Source organism: Hydra vulgaris, chromosome 05, assembly GCF_038396675.1.
Source record: "Hydra vulgaris chromosome 05, alternate assembly HydraT2T_AEP".
NCBI lineage: Eukaryota > Metazoa > Cnidaria > Hydrozoa > Anthoathecata > Hydridae > Hydra > Hydra vulgaris.
The window spans coordinates 4,825,527-4,838,701 of NC_088924.1; the positions used below are offsets into that span (position 1 = coordinate 4,825,527).

At 25.1% G+C, this 13,175-nt stretch overlaps 1 protein-coding gene across 1 annotated transcript in view; it reads right to left on the bottom strand.

The window, feature by feature from the left end:
- Positions 1 to 3,658: 3,658 nt before the first annotated feature.
- The window catches only part of LOC136071808 (iron-sulfur clusters transporter ABCB7, mitochondrial-like), a 55,534-nt gene continuing 46,017 nt past the window's right edge, over positions 3,659 to 13,175 (bottom strand). The window contains exons 7-13 of the mRNA XM_065797195.1: positions 11,815 to 11,902; positions 11,541 to 11,715; positions 11,202 to 11,359; positions 9,698 to 9,864; positions 7,580 to 7,709; positions 5,709 to 5,984; positions 3,659 to 3,948 (exon numbers count right to left, since the gene is read on the bottom strand). Of these exons, the coding sequence (XP_065653267.1) occupies positions 3,739 to 3,948; positions 5,709 to 5,984; positions 7,580 to 7,709; positions 9,698 to 9,864; positions 11,202 to 11,359; positions 11,541 to 11,715; positions 11,815 to 11,902 (1,204 nt within the window). The 3' untranslated portion in view covers positions 3,659 to 3,738. The remainder of the gene's footprint in view (positions 3,949 to 5,708; positions 5,985 to 7,579; positions 7,710 to 9,697; positions 9,865 to 11,201; positions 11,360 to 11,540; positions 11,716 to 11,814; positions 11,903 to 13,175) is intronic.

Sequence of the window (13,175 nt, forward strand, 5' to 3'; positions counted from 1 at the left end):
TAATTTTCGTGTACAAATAATGAACTTTGCGATGAACAAAACTTGAAGAACTTTGTCTCTAAACAGTTACATAGTTATTTCTCTAAATTGAAAAAATGCAGCACTTTTACGGCAATCATCAGCCATATTATATGGCCCATATATTACAATATATATATATATGTTCATATATTACATATATATATATGGCCCATATATTACAAAATTATCAATTAAACATTAAAATTACAATTAGAATTACGGTGGCGTGAGTTCTAATGTTTCCATTAAAAACAAAATTTTAAAAGTTTTGAAAGTATAACGTGACGTAAACGTGACGTAAACTAACCAGGATCAATCTTCGGTATCAAAAGAGGAAAAAAGGAACTTATTTTAGTGCCTGCACTTCGAGATTATTTCACTCCTTGTATTTAATAGGTTTTCTCTTTTATACATCAAAATTTGGAACTTCTCGTTCAAACAAAGGTTACAAACTCTTGATGTTGGGTTGTATGGTTTGCTTTTTTTAACAATCTTCCATACAAAAGGTGTAAAGTTTTTTTCTTTTAATTTCCATACTTCTTTTGATAGCTCTGTATCATTCTTGTACCTAACTGCATTAAAAGATTTTAAGTGGTTTGCATACCGAACTTTAAAAGATGTTTCGTCCAAAATAGTCCAAAATACACTTTTTCTTTATATTCCGGATTGTTTGAAGAGATGGTGGCCTGATAGACAATGTTGTTGGAAAGGCAATGGTTGTTCATTATACATTTGGTTTTGTCAATGCAGTTGGATTTCATTTCATTAGTTTTTGCCTCCTTATGTAAAATGCTTTTATTGTGAGAGTTGATAATGGATTTAATGTTTGGCATGCAGGAATAAATTATTTTGATTGTGTTTCTATTAAATATTTTGCGAAGTCTGTGGTTAACTGGAAAGTGGAGGTCGATGAGGTTCAAAAAATATTTACCTATTTTTGTAACAACATTTGCACTGAAAGGAGGATTATACCAAGTTATCTTGCGTTTATGGTTGCCGTTTGTTGATTTTATACTTGGATAGTATGCAAGTTCGCAATTGTAACCCGATTTTTTCAAGGCTTCTTGATAAGGAGGAATACTTTCTTTAAAAATCGATTCACTTGACGATGCTGCTGATTATTCAATAGTCTTAGGAATACTTTTTTTTACACTCGGTGGATGATTAGAACTAATATGTATATAATTCAGTATAATATCTGGTTTGCGATATGGCTGAAATCGTTAAGGTTTAGCGTTAAATCGAGATAGTTAACTATTTTCAAATTACATTTAATAGAGATAAGAAGATTGTTGTTTTTAAAAATTTGTACAAAATGTTTCTTTATCCTCTCCATTTCCTGACCAATTTTATTCCTAAACATAGCTAGTCCATCATCTCGATATATACCGAAATTGCTTTTATCATAAAACTGCGAGATTTGATGCAAAATAAAAATCCCAACTAATTCGCAAATCTCCGCGCCATCAAAGGCCCCTTTAGTGACATCGAATAATCCTCCCTTTTTCTTAATCCAAGCAGTTCCATTGCTAAATAATAATGATTTTCTTGCATGGTGTATAAAACTCTTATGTTCGCTATTTATTGTTAGATGTTGCTCTGCAAAAGTTATTGCATTTTTTAGTAGGTTATCATTAATCGATGGATAAAAACCATTAATATCAAAGACATAGAACTCACAGAATTGCTTTTCTTTTATGGTTTGAAACCAATGTATAACATTTTGAGTGTTTTGCCATTGGTTCAAAAATAGCTTCTTTCTCAGCTCGGAATTAATGTTGGATAGAATAGATTTTGAAATTCTTCCAATCCCATTTTTAGCAGGATTAATAAGTCTAACAGTTGGTTTATCTAGGAAGTTCTCTTTATGGTCTTTTAGAGTTATGAAACAATATACCGTTAATTTCGATTTTATTGTATACATCATGGTTGATTAAGATTTTTTTACCTTATTTATTTCCTTGATCTTTGAGTTTAGGGTCCGCCTTTTTATACGTGGAAGTAATTGCATTATTAAGGAGATGGTTGTATTGATCTTTGGATAGTTTGAACATGTTTGATGTTTTGTCGGCTAGAGTTCAAGTTTTTTTTAGGTTTGTATAGATTTTACATCGTTTGCTATTTTTTCTTGGAAAACATTGTTGATTTTCCAAAGTTTGATGGTTTTAACAAGATTTGCGAATTAGTTGGGATTTTTATTTTGCATCAAATCTCGCAGTTTATAAAAGCAATTTCGGTATATAACGAGATGATGGACTAGCTATGTTTAGGAATAAAAGTGGTCAGGAAATGGAAAGGATAAAGAAACATTTTGTACAAATTTTTAAAAATAAGAATCTTCATTTCTCTATTAAATGTAATTTGAAAATAGTTAACTTGAAAATCGTTAACTTTTAGCGTTAAATCTCGATTTAACGCTTAAAGTTAACGATGGTTCTTTTCAGCCATATGCAAAACTAATGAAATGAAATGCAACTGCATTGGTTCTTTTCAGCTATAGGCAAAAACTAATGAAATGAAATGCAACTGCATTGACAAAACCAAATGTACAATGAACAACCATTGCCTTTCCAACAACATTGTCTATCAGGCACCATCTATTCAAACAATCCGGAATATAAAGAAAAAGTGTCTTTTGGACTTAGCGAAACACCTTTTAAAGTTCGGTATGCAAACCACTTAAAATCTTTTAATGCAGTTAGGTACAAGAATGATACAGAGCTATCAAAAGAAGTATGGAAATTAAAAGAAAAAAACTTTACACCTTTTGTCAGATGGAAGATTGTTAAAAAAAGCAAACCATACAACCCAACATCAAGAGTTTGTAACCTTTGTTTGAACGAGAAGTTCCAAATTTTGATGTATAAAGGAGAAAACCTATTAAATACAAGGAGTAAAATAATCTCGAAGTGCAGGCACAAAAATAAGTTCCTTATTTCCTCTTTTGATACCGAAGATTGATCCTGGTTGGTTTACGTCACGTTATACTTTCAAAACTATTAAAATTTTGTTTCCATGGAGTCATTAGAACTCACGCCACCGTAATTCTAATTGCAATTTTAATGTTTAATTGTTAATTTTGTAATATATGGCTGATGCTTGCCGTTAGGCATAAAACTTAAAGTTCCATAATAAAAGTTTTTTCTTTATCGTTTTTAATTATAATTATGTATATATATATATATATATATATATATATATATATATATAATATATATATATATATATATATATATATATATATATATATATCTATATATATATCTATATATATATATATATATCTATCTATCTTCTATCTATCTATCTATATATATATACATATATATATATATATATATATATATATATATATATATATATATATATATATATATATATATATATATATATCTATCTATATATATATATATATATATATATATATATATATATATATATATATATATATATATATATATATATATATATATATATATATATATATATATATATATATATATATATATATATATAATCTATATATATATAATCTATATATATATAATCTATATATATATAATATATAAATATATATCTCTCTATATATATAATAATAAAAAAGCTGATTTTAGATAAAACTAATAAAAAAATAATCTTAATAAAAACTACTTTTATTAAAAAAATAACTAACAATTTTTTGTTTAAAAAAAGTTATATTTGTTATATGAATGCATATCAAAATGACGAAAAATCATTTTGTTTATGCCATAAGTATGAGTAGAAAGAATTTGAATCTGCTAAGAGTTCTCTGTGAGTCCCACTTTCTGCAATTTTTTTGTCACCAATTACTAATATTTCGTCGGCATCCGTAATTGTCGACAAACGGTGTGCGATGAATAAAGATGTTCGATCTTTAGTAATTAACTTTATGGACTCTAGTATATTCTAATAGTAAAAAGTAACAATGTTAAAAGAATAAATCAAATATAAATTTTTTTTTATCAAAGCTATTTAAAAAAAGAGCAAACGAACAAAAATACTGTTTTATCTAAAAGGCTTTCTTTTTCGTGCACATAAAAAGCAATACAAAGAGATTCTTAATTTCTCAACAAATTTACTTATTAATTATCAAATAAAAATTATCAAACAAATGGTGGGCTCAACCTAATTTTGAAATTTCGTAAATTACAGATGACGTTTTGATTTTCAACCGACAATTTTTGGATTATATTAACACCTAATTAAAATATGTACTATTAATTTTCCAACCTACTAAATCGTTGGTATACCTAACCTACTAGCCTACTAAATGTTGACCAACTGTATTTTTGACCTACTGAATTTTCAACCTACTGTTATTTCAATTTTATAACTACGGCTTTCCGGGTTTTTTTTGTATATTTTGTTGTTGATTTGAAAACGAGCCAAATTTGATCAGCCTTGGCACAGTGGCTGAAATGCAGTTCTCAAAACCGGTAGGTATAAGGTTCGATGAACGCTTGGAAAACTTATTGATTGTTAATTTGAACAAAAAAAAAATTCTTAGTTAAAAAAAAAAATAACGTTAAAAACACAGACCAGATAATCGGTTGAAGATTAATTTATCGCAAATCGGTTGAAAATAAAAATCTATAAAATAGGTTGATAAATAAATCGGTCAAAAACGAAAACGTCATTAATTGGTTGACAATAAAAAGACTATAATCGGTTGAAAACAATTTAGGCCTTAGTAGGTTATTTGAAAATTAGTTCCACTTTTTAGTAACTTAGTAGGTCGAGATTTTTGTAGGTCTATCTGACACGAAACAAAATAATAAAAAAAAATTAATTTAGTTTAATTAATAATTTAATTAAAAAAAATTAAAAAAAAAATTAAATTAAAAAATAAAAATAAATTAATTTATTTATTTAATTAAAAAAAAAAAAATTATCAAACAAATCAATTTCAATGGGTTCACAATTAGTCGGAAAGCCTTTTGTCATCTGCAATAATAGAAAAACTTTCGGTAATCAAATTAAACATTTAAACTATTAAACCAAGAAAACAAACTATTAAATCAAGAAAATGAACATTTTTAAAAGATTTCAAAACTATTTTCATAAATATAACTGGAAAAATTTTTGAAACTTTTTTTCTGTTGATTTTAATATTAATTTTAACTAAAATAGGCAAGCTAATTCTAAGTTTGAATTATTTCTTAGCAATAATATAAAAATATCTATTTTTATTACAATCGAATATCATTTTTAAAGCCTCTATAAAAATATGCTTCTTTTGAGACTGAGGTAATTTTTAAATGATACATTGGTAAATTTTTTATTTAAAAATTATTTATTTAAAAATAGTAATTTTGCTAATATAGACTATTTTTGGGAATTTCTTCATCAATAGCAGTAAATATACCACAATAAGTGGTATAAGAATCGTTAAACATTTTGAAAGAAATTAACTATAACGCAACAAAGAACATTAACATGATAAACAATTTAACATGATAAACATTATAAAATGATAAAATACAATATACATGACTAGTACGATAAACAGTTAAATGACTAAAAAAAAAGTAATAAAAGAAAATGAAATGCTTTAAAAAGTAAATAAAGCTTTAAAAATGAATTAAAAATCATAGATACATGTAATTAAGTTTTATGTAAATTTTAATTAAAATACTTTTATAAATTTATTTAATTAACAAATAAACCTTTTCAGTAATAGAATCCAACGACGACGTAGCTTCATCATAAATCAGTATAGGGGATGTCTTTAGCACAGCCCGTGCAATCGCGACTCTTTGCTTTTCCCCACCAGATAACATTAGACCGCGTTCCCCAACTGGAGTTTGGTAACCTTTAGGCATGCGCATAACAGAATTGTGAATATCTGCCATCTTGGCAGCTTCATAAACTTCTTCAGCAGTTGCAGAAACACGACCGTATTGAACATTGTATAATATAGTATCATTAAACAATACTTGATCCTATAAGAGAAAAAAATATTAAAATTTTTAATACACACATGCAGTATGGTCAAAGGTTGTCGATCACTACTTAAAAACAAAGTGAAAATAATGAATATTATTTTGAATGAAAATAAGTGATCTGTATGTATTACATATTACATAATGCATACAAATTGCTATAGCATTACACTAGTGAAACCCAGATATAAAATCCCCACTTAACTCTCTCACAAATTATCTCATACTCAATATATGAGATATAACAAGGCTCAAATTAAGTGACCGTAAAATGCAATATCTAGAAATGTTTCGCCTTTAAATTATTATCATTTTTTAAACCGTAATAAAAAATTGTGAACACTGTTTTTATTACAAAACAAATAATTACACTCTGTTTTTATTACAAAACAAATAATTACACAATCGAATTCAATAAGAAACATTTTTATTGATTATATAATTATGATATAATTAGATTTTAATCTAATTATAAAATATTATTATTATTATCATTATTACTATTAAATTATGATTTAAACCTTAATATTTTAATTCATTTGATAAATCATCAATTAAAACTAGAGAAATAAAGCATAAAGTGCAATGTAATATTTAAAAAGAAATAACTGCAAATCACAGTCTAAATAAATTTAGCAGTGATCAAATATTTTAAATAAAAAAAATTGCGACTAGTTTTATACTTTATTTAAATTGTATTTAATAATTTCTTATAACCAAATATAATCGTTAATTAAATAGTCTAAACTCTCTAACGCAGATATTTATATAAAATCAAAGACAAAAAAAAGAGCAGTTTAAAAATATTTAAATTACTTATAGGTAATTTAAAATAAAATAAAAAAACTCTAATAACATATTTTAAAATAAATCTTAATATCATTAGTTTTATTATTAATTAATTTCTAATTTAAAACATTTAAATTTTTAAATAAATAATTCTTTAAAGTTTCCCCCCTAACAAAAATCAAATTTTATTAAAAAAAAAAATTGTTTTTAATATTTTTTGCTGAGAAACAAATCGAGTACTGCACAACCAGGGATGTGCAACTGGGGATGTGGTGGGGATCACTCGAAACTTCTCACTTATGAAGCGAGCACAACCCACAAATAACTTTAGTATGACTTTTTATTGATTGATTTTTTAATTACATTGGCCCTTTAGTAATTTTTTTTTTTTAAATTTTCATTTTATTTTATAATGCTTGAATTAACTGGCATTTAAACAAACAATAAAATATGTAAGTTTTAACTTATTATTTTTCATTAACGATTGCAATATGATAAATTCTTTCATCAAAACAGTGTTCACAATTTTTTAATAAACTGAGAATTTGAAGACCAGAAACATTTCCAAATTTTACTATTTGCCATCACTTAATTTGCACATTACATAAGTTTAATAATTATAATTTGCTCCAAATGAATGCATTTTACAAATTAATGTTAACAAATGTAAGTCAGCAAAAACCATTCAGTCAAAATAAAATATGGAGGTAAATATACTTTTCAAAAGAATTAATAAAATTTAGTTACACTTTGTGTAAAAGTAAATAGAAAATACAAAGAAATAAAATTTATAAATTAAAACTTACTTGAGGAACAACCCCAATACTTTTACGCAATGATTCTATTGTATAGTCTTTAATATCACGGTGACCAATTAATATTTTGCCATCATTAGGATCAAAAAAACGATATAGCAATCGAACAACAGTAGATTTTCTGAAATAGTATTTAAAATATATTATATTAAAATATTATTAAATAAGTTACCTTTTCACTGGATTAGTATATATAAGCTAGGTTCTTTGATTTAGTATAAATTATTTTTTTAAAAGTTATTCATCCCCTCCCCAAGGCCAAAAAGGCTTCGACTACTTATATAAATATTTTTTCAAACTCACAATATTACCTTAGTTACCATAGTTATGCTCAAATGAGCTATCATAAATCATTTGTGAGTTCATCAAAATTGCATCTCTTACACTAACTGATAATATTAGTGTTTTTATTCGTCTTTTTTTCTTCTGAAAACATCAATGCTTTAGAATTCTCTTTCATAATCATGTTTTGATTTATATAGATTACAGCTTATTAAGTCATTTGTTAACTGTTTTCTTTTTCTAAAAAGATCTAATTTATTTCTTAGCAAGTCCTAATTTATATAGCAGTAACTTGACTGAAGTAATTTGTTTTAAAAATAGAATGATAAGTTAAAAACAGAATAAATTAAGTGTAAAAACAGAATAAATTAAGTGTAAAAACAGAATAAATTAAGTGTAAAAACAGAATAAATTAAGTGTAAAAACAGAATAAATTAAGTGTAAAAACAGAATAAATTAAGTGTAAAAACAGAATAAATTAAGTGTAAAAACAGAATAAATTAAGTGTAAAAACAGAATAAATTAAGTGTAACAGAAACTATTCTACCTTTTTATGTATGTAAATTAGCAATGGCTCTAATAACATTAATTTTATAGTTAAGTAACTAATTGATTGCTCCAGGTGATGTCATCATACCATGCATAACTATTTGCATTTATAGTGGCTTATTTTTGATGTAGAATAACCTATTTATTAAACCATACTGAAACAACACATAATTTTAGCCATGTATCAAGGATTTAATTGAACCTTGTTTACATCTGAATAGAAACTAAAATCACAAGGACACAATTCAAAAGAAATTAAAGCGCACATAGTATTTTGAATTTATAATATGATTTAAAACTTGAATTTACAAAATAATTTATTTACATAAATTATTTAATAAATACTAAAATATGTTATACCAAATAAATATTAAGTGTTTATATAAATACAAACAGTTTTATTAACCAAAGTTTTAGCAAAAACAGTTTTTCTCTTTATTAATCTGTTTTGTTAGGTTGTCATCAGATATAAAATTCATGTCTGATGTTAACCTTTGTAATATTTAATAATATGTTGTGATAATATAATTTATTTATATAAATAATCATATAGTTCCACTAAAGTAATTTGATTTTGAAGCAAGAAAAATTTATAGCATAAATTAAGTTCTCACATTGGTTTTATTCAAGTCAACAAAACTAACTTTACTATGTTTATCTGTTGTGGTGACTTCTGAAATCAATATATTTTATATTATAAGCTGTCATTTTGTCAATATTTTTGTATATTTAATTTAGCATAAAAATTCAGACTCAATTAATATTATCAAAAAAAAGGTATGAAATAAAACAATTATATAATGTACACAATACAAAACTTTTGGTCTTTCAACTTAAAAAGATAAAGATTTATGACTCAGTTGGTCTGATAATATAATTTATTTATATAAATAATCATATAGTTCCACTAAATTAATTTGATTTTGAAACATTTATAGTATAAATTAAGTTCTCACATTGGTTTTATTCAAGTCAACAAAATTAACTTTACTATGTTTATCTGTTGTGGTGAACAGGTTTGTAAAATCATCATTTTAATAAGCACTCATATAAATTATATAAAAACAGTTTTAAAGAAATAATTTCTTCTGTTTTTTATTCAGTGTACAAATATTTTTAAATTTTATATTAAAGTCATATTTGATAATTCATGTTTATTAAAAAAGTTAAAAGGTAGTCACTTATTAATTTGGATTTAGTTTAGTCACCTTATAATTTGGATTATCTGCCTTGAGGATATGAAAAACAAAAAACAAAAAAAAAATAAAAAAACTTTACCCTGAGCCACTACCACCAACAATAGCTGTTTTCTTTCCATATTTAATAGTAAATGATAGATCTTTGAAAATCACTGGTCCATTAGGGTATTGGAAACATATATTCTCAAAAGTAATATCTTTTTGGTCTCCTTTTAAGAATAGTAATGGAACAGCCTTTGGACTTTCCTAAAACAACATTAAAAAGCAGTCATCAGTAACAAACAACAACAGTTTTGCAAATCAAAGGATACAAAAATCGAAAAATCTATTGTTTTTCTTCAGTTTTTTTTATAGTTTTTTAGTCAGTATTTATGAAGTTATAACTTAATTTTGCTACTTCTGTTTTGCTTTTCATAATTTTTTTTTATGTGCACTTTTTTTTTTTGTGTGAGCATTTTTTCTTTTAGTATGAGCTTTTTTTTTTATGAGCACTTTTTTTCAAATACTTTTAATAAATTTCAAAACATTTTGATAACAACAACTTATATTGAAAATTATTTTTAGGTTTTTTAAAAATTGTTTTTTTTTTCTTCAGTTTTTTAAACAGAAAAAGGTTCTGATATTCAAAAGCCATATTCTTACTTAGACTTGAACTTTTTTAAATGACCCTTGTGCTCGACATATAGAGCATTATAGCAAAAGTTACATATTTTTAATTTCAAAATACTGTGTGATTATGTTGTGTTAAAGTGAGATTGTAAACTAAATGTTAATCCAGAAAAAATGTGTTTGTTAAATATAGCATAATAGTTTATATAATATAGTGAATATTTAATGAATAGTGTCATCAATTTTTCATGTGTTTGAGTCATGTGGGATACTGGTAAGTAAGAATCTATTTACTAATGCTGATTATTTGCTAGCTACTCCAACTGGAATCAGGTTAATAGCAAATGGCCTAAAATGACACATACCTATTTCTTAAAATTAAAGTTGTCACATTTTATTAAAAAACTGATTCTGCCTAAGTAGAGATAGAATTAGAGTTTTTATAAATATACTTTTATTAGGTTCCCTCTGAAAATTTTAGGACATTGACAACCAAACTACTAAAAAATGTTTCTTATGGCAAAGTTCATTCTTAGAAATATGCCAGACATAAGGATAGAGAGAATGGATTTCAATAGACTGAATGTCAGCTGCTTTCGTGTTTTTTAGCATGAGTTCAGCTGACAGCATGAATTCGGGTGTTCTTGTCAACTACATTCACGCTATTCAGACAAATGCTATTGACATATTCGTACTGATTAACATGAATGTTGTTGACACATTTATAAGCTCTTATTACTTTCTGTTAACTCAAAACTCAAAAAGTTGTTGTTTGCAACCTTGTTGGGAGTGAGTTCATTAAAGAAAAATTAAAAATTAAATATATTATATATGCTGCTATAAATTTAAAGAATACTTTTAACTGTACATTAAATAAACTTTTTTTTTACCATCATTTTTTAAATCAGCAGTAAATTGACAGGTAAGCACATAGATTAATGGCAACAAATTTATATGCATAATAAAAAACTTACAATAACTTTACTCTTTATATCCAGAAGAGTAAAAATACTTTGCATATCAATAACTGATTGACGAAGATCACGATACACAGTACCAAGAAAATTAAGTGGTATTGTTAACTGATATAAAAGACCATTTATCATAACCAAATCTCCTATTGTCATAGTTCCTGTGTAATGTAACGATTTAATATTAAAATTGAAAAATAGATAAAATAATAAAGACAACAAAAAATGATAAATAAATATAAATAAATAAATGAAAAGAAATGGTTAAAGTATATAAAGTAATGAACAGATTAACAACCAACAACAAAAATATGTGACAAAAATCTTCAAATAAAAAACTACCTTGAATAATAGACTGACTAGCCATTAGCATAACTGCAGTAAGAGTGGTTGAAAAAATCAAGTTTTGACCAAAATTTAAGAAAGCCAATGAAGTGGCAGTTTTTATAGAAGCTTCTTCGTATTTCTGAAGTAGCTTGTCATATTGTTCTGTCTCAAAACTTTCATTGTTAAAATACTGTAATATAGATGAACTATAAAAATTATACTACTGTTAATTAAAGAAACAAATAATTACATTAACAGAGATATTTTAAAATTAAGTATTGTAACTTACTTTGACAGTTTCATAATTTATTAGAGAGTCCATAGCTCGAATGCCACATTCATTATCTGCATTATTCATCTGTATACGAAACTTAGTCCTGTTTTACAAACAAATTTATTTTAGTAACTTGAGTTAGTTATTACATATATTTATTTTTAACTACTTTTATCTCGTAATTTTTTATCAATATAAAAATTAAAATATATTTTAAATGCATATGCTAAATACATGCTTAACAGGCAAACAAAATATATTTTAAACACAGAGAACAGAATCAGAAGTAAAAATATAGTGAACACAAAAACATGGAGATTGTTTGCAAGGGCTATTTTTTGTGATGCATTTCATATAGCATTTTTAAGTGAATCAGATAGTAATAGATGACCCAAGAAGATGTAAAGTTGAGTAATCAGCTTTAAGTTGCTAAGAATGTAAGCTTTTATAAATGCATTACTATTACTTCAAAAGCAAAAGGCACATATGCAACTTAAAGCTGATTACTCAACTTATTACTTGATGCAGCTGCCATGTTTGTTAAATTCTGTGTTTCAAAGTTGAGGTAGGAGTATAACAATTAAGAGTATAAGAATTAAGAAAGAAAAAAAGAAAAAATCTTTTTACATGAGTAGTATCTTTGATTAAAGTGCCCCTCAAGGCAGGGAGATGAAAGAAATTTATTTCATTCATGCAGTTTTGCTATGTTTTCTTTGAAGGGAACCTTAACTACCGAGACAATTTGTGTTCATATTAAAGAAAACATTTTTTTTTAAATGTTTGGTCTAAATTAATTTGATTAAAACTAAATAATAAATAAATGTATATTAATAAAACCTAAATTGTTGCTTTAGTTGAAGCTATTACATATTACAAAGCTAATGCATTCTCCATTTTACTTTGGTTCTTAAAGTCTTTATAATATATGCTACAATCTTCAAAACAGATTTGATAGTTTATTTCATACAAGTTTAATTTATAACATTTATGTCACTGTGGATTTTTTTTTTAAAGATATTTTAAGATAGAAATTTTATTTTAGGTATATTTTAAGATAAAAGTATTTTTTCTCCCACAATCAAAAAATTATACTTACTATATATACCCAAAAATGTTAGCAATGGAATTAAAAATTAAAAAAATATTTGGTTGTTATATTTTATTAGCGCAACTTGTTTTTAACTATGGTAAGAATTAAATCTTTATTTTTTCATATACAAATGAAAGATTTACATTTATTATTTAGTTTTAATCAAAAAAATTTAGCCCAAATGTTTTTTTAAACATTTTCTTTAATATGAACACAACTTATCTTGGCAGTTTGGGACCCCTCCTAGTGTTTTTATTAACTATTGTGATTTAAATTACATTAAATA